Source organism: Haliotis rubra, unplaced genomic scaffold (assembly GCF_003918875.1).
Source record: "Haliotis rubra isolate DU_JTF1 unplaced genomic scaffold, ASM391887v1 Scf74, whole genome shotgun sequence".
Lineage (NCBI taxonomy): Eukaryota > Metazoa > Mollusca > Gastropoda > Lepetellida > Haliotidae > Haliotis > Haliotis rubra.
This window is the reverse complement of record NW_025767457.1, coordinates 2,203,698-2,229,754: the sequence shown is the minus strand read 5'-3', so window position 1 is coordinate 2,229,754 and position 26,057 is coordinate 2,203,698. Positions and strand designations below refer to the sequence as shown.

General features: G+C 41.0%; 1 protein-coding gene and 1 long non-coding RNA gene across 2 annotated transcripts in view; one reads left to right on the top strand and one right to left on the bottom strand.

Moving 5' to 3' along the window:
• LOC124259857 (helicase with zinc finger domain 2-like) overlaps positions 1 to 26,057 on the bottom strand; it is a 68,796-nt gene that overhangs the window by 40,398 nt on the left and 2,341 nt on the right. Inside the window, 10 exon segments of the mRNA XM_046694073.1 lie at positions 971 to 1,438; positions 1,639 to 1,687; positions 2,190 to 2,236; positions 3,934 to 4,230; positions 5,160 to 5,202; positions 6,386 to 6,550; positions 21,026 to 21,147; positions 21,774 to 21,810; positions 22,663 to 22,863; positions 25,728 to 25,755. Of these exon segments, the coding sequence (XP_046550029.1) occupies positions 971 to 1,438; positions 1,639 to 1,687; positions 2,190 to 2,236; positions 3,934 to 4,230; positions 5,160 to 5,202; positions 6,386 to 6,550; positions 21,026 to 21,147; positions 21,774 to 21,810; positions 22,663 to 22,863; positions 25,728 to 25,755 (1,457 nt within the window).
• LOC124259863 lies at positions 16,771 to 17,173 on the top strand. Its single transcript, XR_006893938.1, has 2 exons — positions 16,771 to 16,804; positions 17,097 to 17,173. It is a non-coding gene; the product is annotated as an uncharacterized LOC124259863 (long non-coding RNA).

Sequence of the window (26,057 nt, the reverse complement as noted above, 5' to 3'; positions counted from 1 at the left end):
AAAGGAGATGGGCCGAGGGAGAGAGGGCTGAAGGAGGTAGGAAAAGGAGAGGGGCCGAGAGAGAGGCTGAAGGAGGGAAGGGTAAAGGAGAGAGAGGGGCCGAGGGAGAGAGGAAGGAGAGAGGGTCCCAGGGAGAGAGGGCTGGAAGGAGGGAGGGGCAAATGAGAGAGGGGCTGAGGGAGAGAGGGCTGAAGGAGGGAGGGGCTGAAGGAGGGAGGGGCCAAAGGAGAGGGCTGAAGGAGGGAAGGGCAAAGGAGAGAGAGGGGACGAGGGAAGAGAGGGCTGAAGGAGGGAGGGCCAAAGGAGAGGGCTGGAAGGAGGGAAGGGCAAAGGAGAGAGGGGCTGAGGGAAAGAGGGCTGAAGGAGGGAGAGGGAAAAGGAGAGAGGGGAAGAGGGAAAGAAAGGGCTGAAGGGAGGGAGGGGCCAAAGGAGAGGGCTGAAGGAGGGAGGGCAAAAGGAGAGAGGGGCCGAGGGAAAGAGGGCTGAAGGAGGGAGGGGCCGAGGGAGAGAGGGCTGAAGGAGGGAGGGGCTGGAGAGGAGAGGGCTGAAGGAGAGAGGGCTGAGGGAGAGAGGGCGAAGGAGAGAGAAGGGCTGAGGGAGGAGGGCTGAAGGAGGGAGGGGCAAAAGGAGAGAAGGGAAGGAGAGAGAGAGGAGAGGGCTGAAGGAGGGAGGGGCAAAAGGAGAGAAGGGCTGAGGGAGACAGGGGGCTGAAGGAGGGAGGGCTGAAGGGAGAAGGGCTGAGAGGAGGGAGGAAGGGCTGGAAGGAGGAAGGGCGAAAAGGAGAGAAGGGCGCTGAGGGAGAGAGGGCTGTAGGAGGAGGGTCAAAGAAGGGAGGAGCCAAGGGAGGGAGGGAGACAAGGAAAAAGGGCCGAGGGCTGAAGGAAGGAGGAGTGAAGGAGGGAGGGCCGAGGAGAGAAGGGCTGAGGGAGGAAGCTTTTTGGTGTTGACTAGAATTCAAATTAAAGCTCACCAACTCCAATCTTTTTAAGATGCTCCACAAATTCTGTAATGATAAACTTGCCCTCCCTGTCCATGCCCCAGAGTCGAACTTCTGGCCAGTGATGTGGAAAGGTACAGCGCTCTTCCCCTACACGACATGGCACTGAGTTCTGGAACTGCTGACAAATCTTGTAGTTGGCATTGCGATGGATCTGGGACTCTGCTCGGGATCGAACTTTCAACCAGTTCAAGTTCTCCTTATCCTTAAGTCTAATTAGAAAAAAGTTCTTCAAGCAGTTGTGTCGGAATGGCTTATAAACATAACCTTTGACCCCCTCTCCAATCTTCTGGAAACAGACTTTACACGCTAACTGGAAGTCAAATTCATCTTTCAGTGGCCAGTCTATTTCAATCTGAGGTGTTTTAGCAGCAGGTTTGGGAGATCTTCTGTCTGGGCTGGCACGCGAGACAGAGCCGGCACGTGTTTCTGCCATCCTCCCTGAAACCAAGACGCTACACATGATGAAGAACAAATAAATCATGATGCTTGTGTTACAGAAAAGAACATTACGAAAGTTAAAACATCTTTAACATGGATACAGCTAATTAAAGCCAAGTGTCTCCAATACAACATCATGTCAGAAGAAATGTCTACGGGTACTTGTGAACACCGGTCCAAACTGTGTCAGTGTTACTTACCTGGAGCCCCAAAATCATCTAGTCCCATCGTCGGAGCCACTGCAGTAGCCTGACAACATAAACAGTGAGATGGAATACAAGTGGGTTTGTTTTGTGTTTAATGCCGCACTCAGCAATATTCCAGCTATATGACAGAGGTCTGTAACCAGTCTGGACCAGACATTCCAGTGATCAACAGCATGAACATCAATCTACGCAATTGGGACACTATAACATACATCAACTAGGTCAGGGAGCCTGGTCACCTGATCCAATTGGTTGCTTCTTATGAGTGAGGTTAGTTTTACGCCGCACTCAGAAATATTCCAACCATATGGCGGTGGTCTGTAAATAATCGAGTCTGGACCAGACAATCCAGTGATCAAGAGCATGAGCATCGATCTGTGCAATGGGGAACCGATGACATGGTCAACCAAGTCAGCGAGCCTGACCACCCGATCCCATTAGTCGCCTCTTACGACAAGCATGGGTTACTGAAGATCAATATTCTAACCCGGACCTTCACGGGTCGGTTGCTTCTGATGACCAGCATGGGTTACTGAAGAACTGACCCAACTGATCTTATGGGTGGAGTGTAGTGTTGGGCATTGGTTGAAATCTCACAATTGATGATTGCTTCATTACCAACGAACAATCATCCAAAAAAATTGGTAAGCGTCATTTTTCAGATTTTCCTCTCCAGGTTGTTATTGCAGATATGTATAACATGATGCAACTTGCTACTTTTAAAGAGATGAATAATATATCATGAACATAAACTTCCTGGAGTCTTCAAGAAATATTCAGCCATGACTTTTCAGTTAGTGAAGTGAGTTTTCTAAGAATTAAACAAGTTTTCAGGCCATGACAACTTCGAAAATATGTATTGTCGTTAAGTGTTTCAAAGACAAAAACAGCAGTTCCAAAATCGTTTGTGTTCGATTATGAGAAAATGTGATCGATTGCTTGGTTGTTTGGTCACTTCGACCAATCTTCGATTATTTCAATTAATCGGAGACACCACTAGTGGAGTGAGAGCAAAGCATGGGAAAGACAATTTACAACACACATTAACTTGATCATTAGTGATATGCTACTTGATTTGCACACCATTCAAGTAGCACTAACTACGAGTTAGGACCTAGCAAAGTGATGATTGACTGCAAGATTGGCGATCACTTTGGAGACTTGATTACCAAGTGATACAGCTAGGAGAACAGTGATATTCTACCCCATACATAAGGTGATGCCCACCCCCATCACACATCCCACCCCACCAATCTGACCCCTCTAATCCTATGTACGAAAACGTCACGTTGAACATGGTGATATACAGAAGGTAGCAATGTTTACTAAGGCTGTAACGATTAACTCGCATGTTCGGTGAATCGAACCGTAGCCCTTCATGAATTCAATTCATTATTTGTGGTCACCAGAACCGATTATTAACGAATATTTACAATTTTTTTAAGGGAGCATGTTTTACTTGAACCCTTATGTCCTTTCCAAAGTGAGATAATCAAGAATGGAACATGTACTAGCCTTGCAGTAGCGCAAGTCATGTTAGTTTGCCAAGGCCACACATGGTACTGTCGACTAAAACTATTACATACCAAATTTGAGTGTCATGAGATCACTGGTTATTGCTGTGACAAATCAAAACTGTCAACAAGGGCGTTCCATATTGTGCATCAATCACTTAACTACAATATTGTATTCATGAATAATTATTCGTATTCGTTACCCAATGTTCATGATACGTATCATATTCGCCACATAGTGTATTTGTTGCAGCCCTAATGTTTACCCTTTACCCCGAAAAGCTGCAGGCCCTAAAAACCCAGAACCATAAAAAGTTGTGGGTCCTGATCAGAACATGTTGGCCCTATATCTTAATATGGAAATAATAGTCTTAGTTATTGGGGATGAAAAAGCTGTCGGCAATAAGGACCTGCAGAAAACAAAAGCTGTGGGTCTGAGAGGTTTTACAGTCGGCTTCGGCCAAAAGGACAGACATTAAGCATTTTCAATCCCTGACTTATGAATCAGCATCATTATGGTGAGTCAGCTTTACATGGAACAAGTGATACGGGTCTTAGACACCCAAGCAACCGATGTCCCTGTATCATGTTAAGAGTGAGCGAGTTTAGTTTTACGGCACTGTTATCAATATCTCATCAATATGACGACGAGGATCACCAGAAATGGGCTTCACATATTGTACCCTTGAGGGGAATGCGATGCTTTAACCACTTGGCTACTCCACGGACCCATATTATGTCAGAAAGTGTGAGCTACAAAATCTGAAGCACCCACCTTGGATCCTATTGGTCCCACCTTCGTGAAGGCTTCGAAGGGCATCATGTCTCCTCCAGTGTCGGGGGAGTAGCGGGGACGCCCATGCTTCCTCCTCCTTAGGCACTTTAGGCTGGGTGATCTTAAACGGAGCGGCTTTTTTCACATTGGTCCGCACACTCTGAAGCTGCTTAACAAACTTCTCGTCCTCCCCGAGGTCACTTGAATCTCCATCCGATTCATCAGTGGTACTCTCCTTCTCCACTGAGTGGGCGGGGGTCTGTACAGGTGCACTCTTCACACCGTTTGACTTGTTAGCTGTGAACATACAGCAGTGTCATACAATAGACTGACTGACTGACTGACTGACTAAGTTTGGTTTTACGCCGCTTTTAGCAATATTCCAGCAACATCACGGCGGGGGGACACCAGAAATGGGCTTCACACATTGTGCCCATGTGGGGATTCGAACCCGGGTCTTCGGCGTGACGAGCCAATGCTTTAACCATTACGCTACCCCACCGCCCCCATACAATAAACTGTTTATAGTCAAGACATTATAATGACGAAACGGATATAACAAAACGTATAATATAACAAAATGTATATTTGTCCCTGACACTTGCTGAATATTTTGTTGAAATGCTTAAAACGAACTATGGCTATAATGAACTAAGATGAGTGGTTCCTTTGAGTTCGTTATAGAAGTAGTTTACTGTACCTGCTGTACACATTGCTGATGGGAAGTGTGTACAGTACTATACTAGTGTCTAGCAAATCTCTAACATGTCTGACAGTCAGTGCGGTTTAACAACTGAAGTCATCAACATCGAAGCAATATGACATCTTGTAAATAATCTAGTCAGGACCAGATAATCCAGTAAAAGATATGCATATTGTGACATTGTATCGTTACCTATGTATCACAATACATATCTCATGACATTGCAATATTGTTCCACCCTTAGGCCCCAAAAAATAAATGTTGTGGTTCCGATTTCCGACATTTCAGAACTAGGGTAGGTAGGTAGGGTTGTTGTTTTTTGCAAAATATTTTTACATTACTTATGTGTCAGAAAATAAATTTAATTTATTATGTGGTGAGTAAAATTGTTAGGCTCAGCGGGAATATTAAGGGTTGGTCGGGAAATCGGAACCACAAGCCTTTTTTTAAGGCCTTACCGAAAAACCACCAAATGCTGAGCTATTACTTCAGCATGTATCAAGTTGAAATAGATGCAACTTACCTTTCTTTTTCTTCGGCATCTTTGCAACTGCCACTTCTCTTTGCTGATGAATAAAGATCACAAAAATATATCATATTGTTCTAATAATTAGCAACAAATCAGAACTCTTCTAATTTGGTGAAAATCCAAATTTTACTTGAGAGAGATGTCTGTGATTTTGGGTAATAATAATGACAGCAACAACAAACAACAATAATAATAGAAATAAATAGGCATGTCATATCCTATAATTGAACATTCTTCCATATAATTGAACATTCTTCCATATAAATACCAACTGAGATAAACAGGCATGTCATATCCTTAAGTTGAACATTCTTCCATATAAATACCAACTGAGATAAACAGGCATGTCATATCCTTCAATTGAACATTCTTCCATATAAATACCAACTGAGATAAATAGGCATGTCATATCCTTCAATTGAACATTCTTCCATATAAATACCAACTGAGATAAACAGGCATGTCATATCCTTCAATTGAACATTCTTCCATATAAATACCAACTGAGATAAACAGGCATGTCATATCCTTCAGTTTAACATTCTTCCATATAAATACCAACTGAGATAAATAGGCATGTCATATCCTTCAATTGAACATTCTTCCATATAAATACCAACTGAGATAAATAGGCATGTCATATCCTTCAGTTTAACATTCTTCCATATAAATACCAACTGAGATAAATAGGCATGTCATATCCTTCAATTGAACATTCTTCCATATAAATACCAACTGAGATAAATAGGCATGTCATATCCTTAAGTTTAACATTCTTCCATATAAATACCAACTGAGATAAATAGGCATGTCATATCCTTCAATTGAACATTCTTCCATATAAATACCAACTGAGATAAACAGGCATGTCATATCCTTAAGTTGAACATTCTTCCATATAAATACCAACTGAGATATTTAGTCAATGTCCTAGATCATGACCCTGTATGAAAACCTAGGTCACACTCTGCTCAATAATATTCTGGTGCCATCATTTATCTGAAAGACCTTTGAATATAAGTTTAGTCAATATTGGAAACTGGAACCAGCGTCAGAATTTAACCTGGTCAATTAGCGTGGAGATTAAAAGTGTTAAACTGTGTTTAAGCAAATCCAACACCATATCTTCCATGAAACTAAGAGCTGGAGGTTAAAGGTTGACTGACAACAATAGTATAGACCCAAGAGATCCGACAAACCCAAGTCAAGTATCAACTAACCTTCTCTGCTTTCAAGGCATTTGTGCCCTGAAGCCATTCATTATCAACCTCTGTTTTGGCTGCAGGTTTAGCATCATTAATGGACACCTGCGATGTCTTCCTAGGTGCAGCTGGGGACGGTTGTTGACACAAGACCTGCAGCTCGTCCAGCAGATCCTTGAATACCTGAAGCAGAGAGTGAGTGAGTGATTTTAGTTTTACGCCACTTTTAGCAATATCACGTCGGGGGACACCAGGAATGGGCTTCACACATTGTACCCATGTGAAGCAGAGAAGTTGAGGCATACACTTACATAGTTTGTGGATTAAAGGAGCACTCAGCAGTACAAAAACAGCATTCTATTTATAGTTGAGTCTGGACTGGATAACCAATGGTCGATACTATGAGCATCAATCCACAAAATTTATGTTCATGGACATGCTATTAACCGTCTGACAACAGTGATTTATTTTGTTACCTCTTACGACCAGCATAGAATATTGGGGATCTTTTCTGAAAACCTGTATTCTCGAAATAATTTGTTGATAGGTGCATAATATTAACGCTCATTGGGACATTGGACACTTTAAGGTACATTTTATTATTTCATACCATTATGGGACTCAATGACTGTCACAAAAAAAAAACCCAAACAAATCTATATCAATTGGTCAGCTGTTTCAATTATAAATGTCAACGTCTTGACATTCTCTGCCTGATGTATCCAAATTCACTAAAGTACTGTCGGAAATAGAAAAAAACTGTATTTTCTCATTTATCTCTACAATTGATATAGTTGATATGTGAAAGTGTGAAATATCTGTTAAACTAAGTTCGGCCTAACTACAGTCTCAGTGGTAGAGAGATAGGAAACGGAGAAAGAGGACTTTCCTGAGGGGAAATTAGTGCAGAAATGAGCAATGCGTTTTTTTTCTAAGTCCAAAAAGACTTATTTGGAACAGACCATGGCTTTATGCAAATTAGCGTGCAACGATATTGTCAGAGCTCCAGATAAGATTTTGCTCATGTGGGTACTGTACCCACTGTATTTTTTTGGAGTGGGTATTATGAATGTTGAGTGGGTATTTCATTTTCCGTTACCCACTGCTTTCAATCAAATATGTGCGTATTTCAGTCATTTTACTCACCTAAGTATTATGTCATTGAGTAAGTTTACTAAACAGGTATGTCCTGCCTTATGTCATACCTAATCAAAACCAACTTAAATATAATGGAAATTATTTCATAAAAAATCACTCATCCTATACTGACAGTACAACACTTGTCCTATACTAACAGTACAACTTGATAGCAATCGATGTCTTTTTCATTACGCAAACGCTTTATAAATATATTCCGTACGCATTAGTTTTAAACTTTTTGCGAATCTAACATTTTAAATGCGTAATTGGTACGCAATAATTATTTTTCAATGCGTAATTGGAAATTTTATATGCATATTTTACCCGGATACGCAGCTTATCTGGGCCTCTGTATTGTATTACAAAGGACACTTTTTAAATGCCCAACTTGAAATTAGACGTAGATTCATTATAAACGATAGCTGACGTAGGATGTAGCTACCATGCAGTCTCACTGTCACTATGAAAAGAAACAGATAGGAGGGGTCGCCTCAAAAGCAAAACCTGGGGTCGGGCTTGGGGATAGAGATATCAGCTAAGATAAGATAATCCTTTAGGGCAATTATACTGGGAAGGTACACGGCACATCAGAACAATTTACAAATAATATCCAGTCCTGTCGATCTTCGGGTGGTCATGCCACCTATATACTACGATGCGTTTCTATGGTTTTCGGCTATCATACTCTCTTACATATCTCAACATAAACTTTATGAAGGAAAGACACGTAAGATGTTAATCAATAGATGAGGCATAGTCAACACACATGAAAAAGCACAAAATATCTTTGAGATGACCCCTTGTGCCTGTAGGCAGCACGTGCATTTCATGCCAGGTGAGTCGACGGTCCGTCGTCATACCTAGCTGAGCGACCTAATTGCCATCTATAGTCTGATCTATTGTTTCAGCAGCTATTCGTATTTTTTCTAAGTTTTGCACGATTTTATGAGTAAACATGCTTTTCTGGATTTCGTATTACGCATCCCACTGAACGCCCAGTTAGGCCGAAGTGGGTTATTTCAACATATGCTATTTGCAATTGTGTCAATTTTAGGGATACAGAGTTAACAGCCTAAAAACAGTTTTTTTTCTATTTCCGACAGTACTATAGTAGAGCCTTTCAATTAATCAATCTTTATTTACTGTACTGAAAAGGCCTTAGGCCTATAGTACATTTTTACATACAGTAGCAGAGGGTGCAAAAGAAATGAATATATTGTAAATATCACATCTGTAGTGCAGAGGATCTGATATTCATCGCATGATATATATACATTGCAAGGTATTTTGTGACTGTGTGATTTTGAGTAGTGCTGGTATTGGCATACAACCTGCCATGCGATGCATCACGATACTAAAATTTTAGTCACGATGATATATTGCCAAAGTATTGTGCACTGAAGCTGCGATACAATACGAATCCCGATACAAGGGTGGCGATACGATACGTATCCCGATACTAAAACCTAATTCTAACACCAACTATAAAACACCTTAAGATCAAAACAAAACCACTTGAAAGTATTTCGTCAAATTCCGCCAGCGTTTTTCAATGTTCATTCGGAAATGAGATAATTACGTTTATACATGGACTTTGTGAATGTTAATAAAATGCGAGCGCTATATTTGACACAGTTCCTGACACAAGAATTTCCAAGAAACTTATGAAGGGAAAATAAGTATGCATACATTTTAATCATTAAACAAAAGTAAGTCTTTCTTGACAGATATTGGGATTCGGCAATATTCAAAGTAAAACATCGATGTATCATGGCCCATTTGAAGTATCGTATCAGGATATACCACAATGTAAAACTCTGTATCGATTCACTGTATCGGCGGCCTATGGATCGATGCATCGATGTGTATCGATGAATCGTCACATCACTAATTTTGGGATGACATGAGTGTATACAATTTGTCTATTCGGGGGTTCAAATAGAAATATTTCTTTATGTATTCTTTTCTGGTATTTGCATACAATGGACAAACAAGCAAGAAATGGTATTCATCTTCTACCTCCTGAAAAGTACAATATTTACACAATCAGTTTTTCCCCTGGTATCCCCAAATGTCTACAATTTTCTATTAGAAGATCACGAGAACTACATCTGAAACGGGCTAGTGCTGTTCGGAATTTCTTAACATTAATGTCTAAAAGGTATTTTTCAGTAAGAATGAATGATTTAAAACAAAAGTAATGATTTAGCTTATTGTGTAAACATAGTGAAGAGTACCACTTTTCAAAATACATATCTTTTACTAGTTTTAGCCTTTGAGTTAAATCATATAAGAAATGCTCTGGTGCTGTTACATTTTGTTCTCTCCAGATGTAATCATACCCGCAAGACTGAAGTATCTTTGACACCAGAGGTCTAGTTACTTTTACCTCTATCATGGTAAAGCATCATTGGCTGAACATCACAAATGGTCCAATCAGAACAGTGCTGTCACACTTACACAAATACAGTAGACAGGGTCCTGAAAACACCAAACTGGTTTCTCCTTCAAACGACTCCAGTATGGTGAGGGTAACTGCCTCAATTTTGTTTTAAAGTAAATTAAAGTGTATTGCAATAATGATTTGATCATGCACCATATTGCATATGTTCTTTTGTTATGGGCCTGAATGAAAATACCTGAAACCATTTCTCCCCCTCCCTCGTCTTGCATTTTTTACACCTACAGTATTTTGTTGGATGTTGCTATATCACAATGGCTAAATTAACACACACATTTTACACAGGAGTGAGTGAGTTGAGTTTTACGCCGCACTCAGCAATATTCCAGCTATATGGCGGCGGTCTGTAAAGATCGAGTCTGGACCAGACAATCCAGTGATCAACAACATGAGCATCGATCTGCGCAATTGGGAACCGATAACATGTGTCCACCAAGTCAGTGAGCCTGACCACCCGATCCCGATTTTACACAGGAAACCGGTCACAAGAGATCAGTTATTCGTTTCACGCATCTTTTAAATTCAGTTCAACTTGTCATTTGTTTTCCTTATATAAACTTTCCAAGCAAGATGACGATCAATGATTTATATATATGCAATGTACCAGTATTTTTCAAACATCATATGTACTCACTAGTATTTCAAACTGTTGTATAACAGAAATACTGCACACCTCTGCACACTATATGCCTCACATAATGCATCTTAGGGACCGTTCATAATTTATGGCTAGGGGTGTGTGATGATTTTTGTGGAGAAACATGTACAATGTGAAAGACCCCCCCCATAATTTATGTACAAAGTAGGTGACCCCCTGCATGTCATGTACAAAATCAATGACCCCCCCCCTTTCCATATTTTTAAATAATAATTTTTAATATTTTTGTGTACAAAGTTGCTGACCCCCTAGAAACGTACAAAATCGATGACCCCCTACCTCCCAGAACAAAATGGGTGAACCCCCTAAAAATCACCCCACCCCCTAAAGCCATAAATTATGAACGGTCCCTTACCATGATGACACGAAGGAAAGGTAGAAAAGCTAAGTGAAGTAGAAACTTTCAATGAACTTCGTGTAATTTCTTTGAGAGGCATTTTAGAAGTTGTGAAGATGAAAGAAAACTGATTTCTATGGATAGTCAACTTCTTTATTGCAATGAGTGCGACGTTTCGGTGTAGGTACTAACACCGTTATCAAGCAAGTGATACAACAATTTGAAGCAAGGAGAATATATACATAGCTGCATAGTGAGTATATACAATTAACAAGGTTGATGTACATTGGATATTTGATAAGTGATTACAGCAGAGGAGGTTGATGTACAGAGTGATTGATTGTGATTAGAGTTGAGTTTATACAATTGATGACTTGACGTACAATGATAAGTGAGTAGGTTGAAGTACACTAGTTGTGATTACAAGCACAAAGGGGGGAGCATGGAAGCCAGATGGACAAAGGAGGTAGGGAAGGATTACTGGTGGTGGTCTTTGATTAGGTGGTGATAGGCTGAAGTGATGAAATAACCTTGATCTCGATTCATGGTGGGGTTGTGGTGTTGGATGTTTATGGCTTCAAGGAGTTTCCTAATTTTGTAGTCTTGTCGGTTGATTTCTAGGATATCAATGTTGTTCCATAGGATGGCATGGTCAGGGTACGTCAACTCATCAATTGTATAAACTCAACTCTAATCACAATCAATCACTCTGTACATCAACCTCCTCTGCTGTAATCACTTATCAAATATCCAATGTACATCAACCTTGTTAATTGTATATACTCACTATGCAGCTATGTATATATTCTCCTTGCTTCAAATTGTTGTATCACTTGCTTGATAATGGTGTTAGTACCTACACCGAAACGTCGCACTCATTGCAATAAAGAAGCTGACTATCCATAGAAATCAGTTTTCCTTGAACTTGGTGTAGCTGCAGCCTAATTAAGAAACAATATACTATGATACCCATCAAAAGTTTAGACACCTAAAGCACTCACTATGTTATTCATATATATTACATGAAAGATGAATTTCTCCACTAACTTGGGGGGGGACCAACTGCAAACTTTATGCAGATGATTTGTACGAAGATCATGCATCAAATTGCTAAAAGGCATGTTCAAATATTGTTCATGTGAACAGCTGCGTTTTGGTGTAAAGTTTTGTTAAGAATTCGCCATTTTACACTGAGTTTCATCATTTACTGAACTCATGACAATAATCTTTTCAACGTTACAAATCTGTTTTACAATACATTAGTTCATGTATAAACAGTACCTTTAAACTGAATGGAATATTTTGCAAAATCAAGTTCAGAACAGTTGACTGAAGTGGCTACATTTCCACTAGTGAGTCTAAACTTTTGATGGGGAGTATATATGTCATGTCTTGTATCAAATGTGTGAATTAAGGGACAAAACTATGTCCCTGTTTTAGAAAAATTACTTCTAAGAGAAGCTCTAGTGACAGATATCACCTACAAGCTGTCGACAGAGGGCGCCATTCCAGGAACTATCCTAAAGCTCAAGTCCAATAAAATGTCGTCTAGTATAGCATGTGTGAGATCAGTTTAACCTAGTCCATATAACTAATGCTTCAGGTCTCACTTCGTAAGCTAGAAAGAATTGACACAGGCTGTATACAGGTAATAAACAAGTGTAGAAGTGAGCAAAGCTCACATACCCCCGCTTCCCACTTTGGGACATGGAAATGACTGATATTGATATATATAATGTCACAAGGATCAGCAGCTCACAAGACTTTCTCTTTGACTCTACTAAACTTTATATAAATGTTAGATAATAGTTTTGGCATGTACTGATTACGGTAATAATTTATGGAAACTAGATTTTTTTGTGTTTTCCGTGGAAACCTGACATGTAATTGAACTTGAGTGTGTCATGTTGCACACAATGGACGTAGATGAAGATTGCTATTTTTTTTAGCACATGGCATATCTGTGGGTCATGATTAACTTGTGTATTAAGTTTGGTGAACCTAGCATGTATAGTTGCGATGATATGCCGTGGTCAGGTCACCATCAAATACATTTTGCATGTACCTAGCATGAACCTAGCATGAACCTAGCATGTAAACTTTAAGAGATATGCTCTGGACAAAATAATCAAACATATTTGGCACTAAGTCATGTTTCCATGGAAACAGCAAAAAATACAATTCATATCTGGATGTAAACCCCAAAAGGCACATTTAGGGATCATGCTTGATATGTGTACCAAGTTTGATGAAGCTAGCATGTATAGTTTGGAAGATCTGCTCCGGACAAGATGACATCCTCATAGTCACAGCCTAAATCATGTTTCCATGGAAACAGCAAAAAAACTAAATTCTGAAAAAAAATTAAAATAGCAAAAGGCACATAAATGGGTAATGATTACTATGTGTGTGAAGTTTGGTGAACCTAGCATGTAAACTTTAAGAGATATGCTCCGGACAAAGTTTCGGGACGGACGGACGGACGGACAGAATGAACGCTATATACCCCCGTTACTTCGTAGCGGGGGTATAAATAATGAAAGTTGACACACACACAGTTATATCTACAACATATTTACCGACACCCTGAACGTGTCACCTGCTGAAATGAGGTGACTTCAACACTGATTACAACAAGTCACATCATATCTCACCATATCAAGCTTGTACATACTAGACTGATTATACTGTTCTACAGTAAACCCAAACAGGTAAAAGTCATGATGACCCAGTCATGCTCTTTTCACAGGTATGTCTTTGTGGGATCGATTTTCTCAAGAGCTGCACAGTAATTGAATATGCTGAGCTAACAAATTGACATGGGTGAAGAGATTGGGAGATCACTATGTACTGAACAATGTGAGTCTTAGAATTACCGGTAACTGGAATGATATCTCACCATATACAATACATGTACTAAGAAACACTAACAGGTAAATCAGTTCTGACATATTTCGTTAAGAAACCCTATGCAGTTGAAGTCCATGACAATTTTGTCTTCAATGACACCATGACTTTTTAAGATCCATATGACAGATGTCAGCTGTTACAATCTATGAAGTAGTGAGATGAAACGGTTATAGGTGCTAAAATGTTTGAAATCTGTTCTATTTGATGTAAAATATGCAGGGGTGTTGAAGCATATTACAACATACCTGTGTCAGGTCCAAAAATAAACTCAGGACAATGATACTGGTATTCCCATGTTTATTTTTATCCCTGACAATGACATCACGTACATGGTTCATGATACTGTGAGGTCACAGTGACCTGCCAATCATTCGACTATTCCAGGAATAAGCAAGTGGCCTGGGACACAGTGACATCATAACTCGATGAGGATGTTACAATGAAGTACTGATCAATGAGCGAGATGGGTTTAATGTCACTATTAGACTTATTCCAAATAGCACACAGGTTGGTCAGACTAGCCACAAAATACTCGTTCAAAATTTCCTTATGCCTAAAAGGACTGGGTGCCCTTTTCTTGCTTGTAAGGAAAGTTGTCTTTTTCAAAATTATTAGCTATTTCATAAAGGAAGCCAAGAAAACAGGAACATCAACTTTGTGAACATTTGTGTGGGGTGTGGGTGTGGGTGGAAGAGACACAAGAAATGGGCTTCACACATTGTACCCATGTGGGGAATCGAACGTGAGTCTTCAGCGTGACAAGACAACATTTAGCCACTAGGCTACCCCACGGCCTCTCATATAAACAAGAATATCCCTTTAGAAGAAGCACTCACCATTTCTTGAGGTATAAATAAACATATGGCACTCAAAAAGAAGCAGTGTATCTTACAAGACATTACGTTATAACTTGGTGGCGATCTTTTATGCAATAAATTCTCTCTATACGTATACATAAAGACTGGTGAACTGAAATTGCACTTCTTGTCATGGACATAGTTACTGACTGACTGACTAAGTTTGGTTTTACGCCGCATTTAGCAATATTCCAGCAACATCACGGCGGGGAACACCAGAAATGGACATAGTTATCATATACATGTACAGTCATTAGCTCATGGACTTACTTTTACCGGTATGGGTGTTGCTGACATTCACAATTGATTTCTGGCTTGTGACTTGATCACAACATGTGATGACATCACTCTTGCTTGGAGCTTGGATGTCCTCTCACTGATAATTTCCACGGTAATTTGTAAACACATGGACAAGTGGGAAAATGTTTATGCCATAAAGTTTTGCTACATTCATGTACAAAATTCTTTTGATACTAAATCCATGCACCATCAATACTTCTTAGTCATAGCTGAAACAGATGTGGCTTCAATGCCTGGTCCTAGAATAAACAGAGATGCCAACCCTATTTGGGGCCTAAGTGTAATACTGGAGGTCAAAAAGTGTAATTTGGACCTAAAAAGTGTAATACTTAAAACACTTACTTAGTGAAAGATGATAACTTTATAAAAATTACTTTTAAAAAAGATAGGAAAGATTCTAGACAGAAATACGCGTGACCAATCATTATGAAGTTCCATACATTGAAAATTGTTGGTCAGGTGACACAAAATACTTTAAATTCCTTACAAGTTAATTGGAATGAGCACAATGCTAAGAGTAAGCGATTCCTATCGGTGTAAGGCCATTTCTGAACCCCTGCACTACTGCATTACGGAAAAAATTCCTGTGAAATTTTATCCACTTTATTGATTTTCGCAAAACGAGTAGAAAAAACAAATAAACAAAAATTATAAGCCAAACGTTAAATCAATCAAAGCAATATTCTTGGGTTTACTTCCCTCAAATTTTAATCTAAGGGCAATTATACTGTACATGGCAATGCCACCTAATACATTCAATAATGATGACGCTTTCTATGGTTATCAGGTATCATACTCTTTACATATCTCAACATAAACTTCATGAAAGAAAGACACGTGAAGATGTTAAGCAATAGATGAGGCATAGTCAACACTTACATGAAAAACATGCACAAAATATCTTTGAGATGACCCCTTGTGCCTGTAGGCAGCACGTGCATTTCATGCCAGGTGAGTCGACGGGTCCGTGTCATGCCATGGCTGGCTGAGCCTAATCTAATTGCCATTTATAGTCTGATCTATAGTTTTCAGCAGCTATTCGTATTTTTTTCTAAGTTTTGCCTGATTTTACGAGTAAACATGCTTTTCTGGATATTCTATTACGCATCCCACTGAATTCCAAGTTAGGCCGAAGTGGGTTATTTCGACATTTGCTGTTTGCAGTTGTGTAAATTTTAGGGATACCGGTACAGAGTAACAGCCTAAAAACAGTTTTTTTCTATTTCCCACAGTACTTTAGTACTAAAGAAATTGCTAATTGAAAAACATTCAAGGGAAGTCTTGAAAGTCTATGAAGAAAATCCAGTGAACCGTTCTTAAAATATCTTGCTGACAATTCAGGTTAACATGCTGAAATCTTCAAAGTGTCGTTGTGACCCTAAAAATTATGTGAAGGTCACCAAACTTGGCTGGGCGTTGGGCCTTGGTGTCAAATATGAAGAAAATCCAGTGAATAGTTTTGGCGATATCTTGCTGACAATCTTAACATGCAATTTAACATGCTGAAATCTTCAAAGTGTCTCTGTGACCTTGAAAATTAAGTGAAGGTCACCAAAATCGACTGGGCCCTGCACCTTCCCTGGATGAAGCTTGGTGTCAAATATGAAGAAACTCCAGTGAACGGTTCTTGAGATAGCTTAACATGCAGGTTTACATCCTGAAAAGTGTCGCCATGACCTTGAAAATTATGTAATGGTCACCAAAATCGACTGGGCCCTCGCCTTCCCTAGATAAAGCCTTGTATTGAATATGAAGACAATCCAGGGAACGGTTCGTGAGATAGCTTAACATGCAGGTTAACATGCTGAAATCTTCAAAGTGTTGCTATGACCTTGAAAATTATGTTAAGGTCACCAAAATCGACTGGGCCCTGCGCTTTCCCTAGATAAAGCTTGGTATTGAATATTTAGAAAATCCAGTTAACGGTTCTTGAGATAGCTTAACATCTAGGTAAAACGTTAAAGTCCCCTTGTGACCTTGAAATGAAGGTCACGGTCACCAAACCTGACTTGGACCTTTCTTATACTGTGATGAACCTTGGTACCAAATATGAAAAGAAACGGTAGTTAAGATATTCCAATTCGTACGGACGGACAGAGCCTAATGCTATATCCCCCGCTTCTCGCTAAATGCGCGGCGGGGGGATAAGAAGTATGGGACCAGTGTATTTTTATTACTGCAGACCAAAGATGCTTGTTATCACAAGAAACATCTTTTGTTCTCCAACTGCGACCACAGCGATAATCCTTGCACGCATCACTTGCTGTGTTTTTACGAGTCGCCTTCCCGCTTCAAGCCGTTCAAACCTAATCACTGCATTTACATTTACATTTATATACATTTATATAGCGCTAATATCCAGTCTTTAGAAGACTGCTAAAGAGCGCTGCTGAACTCCGTATGCAATGCTGAACAAATGAGTTTTTAATCTGGATTTGAAAGTACTGAATGTCTGTACTGATCGAAGAGAGAGGGGTAATTTGTTCCACAAAGCTGGGCCGGCAACCTGAAAAGACCTTTCACCAAATGTCTTGGTCCGGCTGACTACAGTCTGGCACATGTGTTGTTGTGATGACCTCATATGGCGTGTTGGTTGATATTCTTGCACAAGGTCTGAGAGATAAACTGGTTGTGTGTGCAAGGCTTTGAACATCAATATTTTGTAATGGATACGTTGTCGGATCGGTAACCAGTGTAATGTGATCAGAACAGGTGTTATATGCTCTGTCTTCTTTGTGCGTGTCACAACTCGGGCAGCTGAGTTCTGGACTCTCTGTAACTTGCTCAGAAGATATTCTGGAATCCCCTGCAGCAGAGCATTGCAATAGTCCAACCGAGATACTACATATGCTTGCATCAATGTTGCAGCAGTTTGCTGGTTGATGTACTTCCTGATTAAGCCTATGTTGCGGATGAAATAGTAGGCATTCTTGCACATTTTATTGTCGTGCTTTTCAAGGCTAATAGTGCTGTCAAATATCACCCCAAGATTGCGAGCATGATCAGTGGGTTCAATGATACACTCATTAATTATGAGTGTTATTGAAGACAACCTTTGTCGTGTTGAACTTGAACAGAGAATGAGCATTTCTGTTTTGTCTTGATTCAGCTTCAGGAAATGTCTGGTTATCCATTTTTGGATATCAGCAATACAATTTTGAATTGCCGAACATGCTGCATCGCAGGATGACGACTGCAGAGGCTTGAAACCTAGGTAGAGTTGGGTATCATCTGCGTACAAGTGAAAAGCAAGGTTGTGTGATCGGGCTATGTCTCCAAGTGGTGATGTATAAATGACAAACAGAATTGGACCGAGGACTGACCCTTGAGGCACTCCAAATTGAAGTTCTTCCTTCTCCGAAATTGTTCCATTAATACACACTGACTGATGTCGGTTTCATAAGTACGACCTGATCCACTTTAACGCTAGACCAGTGACCCTGATCCTACGTTCAAGGATGGAGATTAAGATGCTGTGGTCTACCGTGTCAAACGCGGCGGATAGGTCCAGTAAGACTAGGATGGCTCCTCCTGTAGAATCAACAGCACACAATAAGTCATTCTGCACACGAACTAGCTACGCCTCGGTGCTGTGCCCTTGCCGATATGCAGATTGCATAACTTCAAACAAGCAGTTTGATTCCATGTGCTCTTTGAGTCTTGATGCAACAACACGCTCCATGAGTTTTGAGAAATAATGACAGGTTAGATACTGGCCTGTAGTTCTTCATTATCTCAGAGTCAAGCTGGCTCTTCTTTATGAGAGGACTGACAAGAGCTTCCTTCATTGACAGTGGCACTGATCCTTCTGAGAAAGATGTGTTTATTGTGTGCATCAGGATAGGAGCAACAGAGTCATGGCACTCCTTTTAGGAACCATGTTGGCACGGGTCTAGGGAACATGATTTACCCGGACTCATCTTAATTATCTCACCCCCTTCTTTTTCAGTTGTATCACCGGAAAAGGCCAGTGGGGAAAAGTCATAACAGTCTATATCTTCGCTGTATGCAGGCGAGGTATCAGATTGGAGATTTTCCAAACATGTCCTTATAACTTGAATTTTCTCTTTGAAGTACTTTGCAAACTTGTTTGCGAAGTTCATCCAGTGCATCAAAGGTTGGTAGAACTTTATCTGTTTTCTTGAACTTTCGATAAACCTCTTTAACATTAGGTCCAGGCTCAACAAAATAGCATTCTTGGTTTTCTATCAAACAGGTAACCATATTCCTTTGGATATTGAAAAGCTGTTTGTGAATTGAAAGTCCAGTCCGTCTCATTTGTCGTTCTAGTTTTCTGCGTTTCTGTTTTTCATTGCGTATGTTGTCATTGTACCAAGCGACATTTTGGTGTATTGTAACTTTCTTTGATACCTGTGGTGCATGCTTATCCAAAGTTTCCTTCAATGCCTCATTGTACAGATCAACACTTTCATCAGCGGATCTGTTCCCATGATGTACCAGGGCATTGTCGAGATCTTGTTTGAAGCTAGGCATATTGATAGTTTTCCATCTTCTGAACACCAGTTCTTGTATTTCTCGCCTGGGCAATACAGCTGTTGAAACCACTTTTCACCCCAGTGCTGGGGTGAAATTAGTGAATCGTTTGAACTCTGATTTCGCAGGGTTTTTTTCATGGCATTATTTTTCAACTTTATAAGTTGAATTTACATTTTTGATAATTTGTTACTGTAAGTCCATACTGAAAGGTATCAGAATCTGCAAAGTTGTGTTTTGCGTTGCATGTGACCTTTAAGGTATGCAAGTTATTGTCACCTTAGCACAAAGATCGCTTTGTACAACCACACCATGGACATCATTTTCCATCTTTAAAGATGTTTTCTCAATGAAGGTAAACTATTCTATCAAATATGTTTATCCACATGAGTAGAATACAGGATTTGAAATGCCCCATATACTAGTGTGCCATGGCAAGGTAAATATTGAAATGGCATGGATAAAAATGTTCCTGGTGCCCTTATGGCATGCCTAATTTTTTAGAGACATAGCACACCTTTAGTCATTTAATAACCAAAACAAAACACTTACGCAAATGACAAACAAGCAAAAACATTTATTGACTTTATCGCCCAGGAAATCACTGGAATTTTGATGGTTGATGTAAAGAAATCTGGTTATTTTTCCATTTAGAGTGATGGGAGTACTGATAGTTCGGTTATTGAAGAGGAAATTGTGTATATTAGATATATTGAACAAGTAAACCTGTCACACAATTCTCAGCTATTAAAGGTGTTGGGAAAGCAGAACAAATGAAGCTTAAGAAAGCCATCTTGAACAGAAGACATATCAGTGATAACAGAAAACTGGTTACATTTGTTGTTTACTAACAATAAATTTCAACAGATCATCATCCTTGCTACAGTCATTTATTCTAAAAACATGTGGGCACACTTGATTTCTTAAAGGCATGTTTAAAATATTTTCCGGGTGCCCAAAGGCACACCTAGAAAAAAAGTATTTCTATTTCTGGAATAGTAAAAAATCAAACTGATGTAAGATGTAAGAAATCATCACATCCTGGCCTCCTGTGTGAGAGGTATTCTCTGGGAACAAGAGCAGCAATTTCACTGAAAATCAGTACACATTCCTTTGTTTCATGGTGCAACTGAGTGAGTGAGTGAGTGAGTGAGTGAGTGAGTGAGTGAGTGAGTGAGTGAGTGAGTGAGTGAGTGAGTGAGTGAGTGAGTGAGTGAGTGAGTGAGTGAGTGAGTGAGTGAGTGTGAGTGAGTGTGAGTGAGTGAGTGAGTAGTTTTACGCCGCTTCTAGCAATATTCAAGCAATATCACAGCGGGGAACACCAGAAATGGGCTTTGCACATTGTACCCATGTGGGGAATTCAACCCGGGTCTTAAGCGCGACAAGCGGATGCTTTAACCACTAGGCTACCCCACCACCCCTGGTGCAACATAGTGCATACAAACCTACAAGCACTCATAAAGGTCAAGTTAATGTAAAAGAATGGAAAGGTTTTCCTTACTGTGGGCTGTTTTGCATATCCAGTCTGCGCCAGCTGCAGAGCATCCTGGTACTTGTGTAGAGCCTTGAGAGCCTGCACCTTGCGGTAGTAAGCCTTCAGATTGGTTGGCTGAGTCCTAATAGCTGAAATATTAAACATATTTCCAAGATTATATGTGACGTAACATTAAAATAATGTGACAAATTATGATGACACCATGGTTTATATCTCAGTGTCCGAAAATTAGCCTTTGGTCTGCTGCAAATGCTGATATGCTAGATATTCCCAAATTGTAATATAAAATATCCTAATTCAGCATGTTCATAAATTTTAACACAATATTTAACAGGTGTTTATGTTGACTTGGTTTAATATTAGGGCAGCATTTATATTTTTTTGTGTTTCTCATCGCCCGACCGACTCTTCTAATTTTATTGCCAACAACACACACACCCCCCAACATTTTGCCATTCTAACACTGCTGACCTGAACCTAAAACCTACTGCCTCGCCATATAAATTGTTTATCTTTCTAAAATTATTACCCCTTTCCCCCCACCAAATTCTGAAAAAATTAAACAAAAACATAACCCCTCCCCTATTTGCCAACCAGTTATTAATTCTAAGATCTTAGATAAATCATGGTAAGAAGGGGTAGCAGTGCAGATGTCTAGTGAAAGATGCCCAAAACATACTAGTAACTTTTAAATGCATCCTTCTATTGAAATAAGTTGAACACTATGAGGTCGAAAGTCAAGACTCTTACATACCTGAATCACAGTCAGCCACAGCTTCTTCAAACAGTTCCTATATTAACAGAAAGACGATATTTACTGATCCTGTGCAATTATTTACAGAAACTTTCTACTCCTAATCAAGATTATAGTATGATGAATATCATCGTGCAACCCTTTTGATGAAATATGCTCTAGACTTCCAATCTAATCTACCAAAGTGTCATGACTTGGACATGATTAGTCCAGCATATTTCTTAGCTAAGGCATTCACTCATCATGTTCATAAGACAGGAGATTTAATCGAGTATGGTTACAGTTTGTCCAGACCCTCAAAATATTTTTCAATGCATTTTGTGGATAAGGGCATATAATATATAGGGCAGAATTGTATGGATCGGGTGCAGAGAAAAATACAGTGGAAACCGCCTAAGTAAAGACCGCTTAACTAAACAGACCTGATAAGTAAACACTTTTCTTTGGTCCCGGCAACTTTCTTCATTAATTATCACTATTAGAGTCTGGTTAACTAAACTCGGATAAGTAAACAATACTGCTTAACTAAACGTCTTCTCACGGTCCCTGGAAGTAAATTCCTTAACAAAAGAGACTGGATAACTAAATTAGCAATCACCACATGATCCGACATGAGGGGCAGTCGTGTCAGTCTCCAGCTAAACAAACATCCTACTTACAGCTCGCTGGCGTCAAGCAGTTGACAATACACTGACAACTGGAGGCCAGCCCTGATAAGTTGTTCATTGTTACATATGCATACATATACATGCATATACTAGTGGTTGTCATTTGCAGGTTTTTATAAGTTTGGATAAGTAAAATACCTGATAAGTAAACAATTTTGGCGAGTCCCTTGAGATTTTACTTATCAGGTTTCCACTGTATTTATTTTGCTTCAAAAGTTTACCTTTTTCAAGCAACACAGAGCTCTGTTTGAAAAGAGAGTTGAGATGAAATCCTTTTTGACTTCATAGTAGAACCGCATCTCCAGCATCCGTGCCACGAACAGAGCATTGCGGTAGTGCATCCAGGCCAGGTCATACATGGTCTCTTTGAAGAGGGTGTTGCCCTCATCCTTCAGGTCCTGCATCAGCTGCAGCAGGGCCGGCTACAAGAACCAAAACAACATATTGATACAGTAGGGCCGGCTACAACACTGCTACAGCAGGGCCGACTACAACACTGATACAGCAGGGCCGACTACAACACTGATACAGCAGGGCCGACTACAACACTGATACAGCAGGGCCGACTACAACACTGATACAGCAGGGCCGACTACAACACTGATACAGCAGGGCCGACTACAACACTGATACAGCAGGGCCGACAACTACAACACTGATACAGCAGGGCCGACTACAACACTGATACAGCAGGACCGACAACACTGATACAGCAGGCCGACTCCACACTGATACAGCAGGGCCGACTACAACACTGATACAGCAGGGCCGCTACAAGTTTAGTACAACACTGATACAGCAGGGCCGACTACGACACTGATACAGCAGGGCCGACTACAACACTGATACAGCAGGGCCGACTACAACACTGATACAGCAGGGCCGACTACAACACTGATACAGTAGGGCCGACTACAACACTGATACAGCAGGGCCGACTACAACACTAATACAGCAGGGCCGACTACAACACTGATACAGCAGGGCCGACTACAACACTGATACAGCAGGGCCGACTACAACACTGATACAGCAGGGCCGACTACAACACTGATACAGCAGGGCTGACTACAACACTGATACAGCAGGGACGACTACGACACTGATACAGCAGGGCCGACTACAACACTGATACAGCAGGGCCGACTACGACACTGATACAGCAGGGTCGACTACAACACTGATACAGCAGGGCCGACTACAACACTGATACAGCAGGGCCGACTACGACACTGATACAGCAGGGCCGACTACAACACTGATACAGCAGGGCCGACTACAACACTGATACAGCAGGGCCGACTACAACACTGATACAGCAGGGCCGACTACAACACTGATACAGCAGGGCCGACTACAACACTGATACAGCAGGGCAGCAGGGGCCGACTACAACACTGATACAGCAGGGCCGACTACAACACTGATACAGCAGGGCCGACTACAACACTGATACAGCAGGGCCGACTACAACACTGATACAGCAGGGCTGACTACAACACTGACACTGAACACTGATACAGCAGGGCCGACTACAACACTGATACAGCAGGGCCGACTACAACACTGATACAGCAGGGCCGACTACAAGTTACTGACACTGATACAGCAGGGCTACAACACTGACTACAGCACAACACACTGATACAGTAGGGCCGACTACAACACTGATACAGCAGGGCCGACACTGATACAGCAGGGCCGGCTACAACACTGATACAGCAGGGCCGACTACAACACTGATACAGCAGGGCCGACTACAACACTGATACAGCAGGGCCGACTACAACACTGATACAGCAGGGCCGACTACAACACTGATACAGCAGGGCCGACTACAACACTGATACAGCAGGGCTGACTACAACACTGATACAGCACTACAACACTGATACAGCAGGGCCGGCTACAACACTGATACAGCAGGGGCCGGCTACAACACTGATACAGCAGGGCCGACTACAACACTGATACAGCAGGGCTGACTACGACACTGATACAGCAGGGCCGACTACAACACTGATACAGCAGGGCCGACTACAACACTGATACAGCAGGGCCGACTACAACACTGATACAGTAGGGCCGACTACAACACTGATACAGCAGGGCCGACTACAACACTGATACAGCAGGGCCGACTACGACACTGATACAGCAGGGCCGACTACAACACTGATACAGCAGGGCCGACTACAGCAGGCTGATACACTACAACACTGATACAGCAGGGCCGACTTACAGGGCCGACTACGACACTGATACAGCAGGGCCGACTACGACACTGATACAGCAGGGCCGACTACAACACTGATACAGCAGGGCCGACTACAACACTGATACAGTAGGGCCGACTACAACACTGATACAGCAGGGCCGACTACAACACTGATACAGCAGGGCCGACTACGACACTGATACAGCAGGGCCGACTACAACACTGATACAGCAGGGCCGACTACGACACTGATACAGCAGGGCCGACTACGACACTGATACAGCAGGGCCGACTACAACACTGATACAGCAGGGCCGACTACAACACTGATACAGCAGGACCGACTACGACACTGATACAGCAGGGCCGGCTACAATTACAACAAGGATAAACGGTATGGGAAGTGAGTAAAGATTATTTGAGACATGTAAGGAAGAACCTAAGCTAACACAAGGAAATGTTAACCTGGTCATTGTTTTGTTCAAAAGAAATCCGCATAATAACGACACCAGGAAGAAACACCATTGTTCGTAGTTCAGTGCCACTCTCACCAGTCTCAGCAATATTACAGTCATTGATATTGCAACGGCAATCTACACTTCGGGGGCACAATACACACAATCAGCCAAACCAACGTCCCTAACCACCTGATCCATTTAGTCCCCTGTAAATAATCCAGTCTGGACCAGACAATCCAGTGATCAACATCATGAGTATTGATCTACACAATTGGGAAACTATGACAGTGTCAACCAAGTTGGCGGGCCTATCATCTGATCCCCATGTTAGCTGCCATGTCATGTTTTACAACCAGCACAAGTTGTATGGAATCAAACATAACCCAAGAACCCCCTTTGAGAAATACACTTGGCAAAAACAACCAAAGTCACCAAGCATGCTAAGGAATGAAATGAAATGCTGAATGAAATGTTATAATGTCTGTTTTCTATATCATGCATTATGTATACATTGCCAAAAATATGCAGTACCAATTACAGATTTACCAAATGGAATTAAACACTGCCAAAAAAGGCACAAATGCCTGATTTCAAGATTGTCTCGCCCTACCTTTGTCGTTCGTGGCTCCTTGTCATCACTGAAATAAAGATAAACCGAGTGACTGAGGGAATCAGGTACAATTCAATCAAGGTAATATTAAATGGGTTTAACGTCGCACATGAGAATATTTCGCTCATATGACGATGTACATACGTGTATATGTGTGGCTGCTGGTACTAGCCCAGACTGAAGCTGGTTTTATAGTGCTAGCTCACTGAGATACCATGCCGCAGTGAAGCATGAATACCCCATTCGACACATTATACTGACTCCGAGCCGACCAGTCATTGTTGTACCCATTAATGCCGAGCTCCAGGCAGGGGTGAGGTGAGGTGAAAT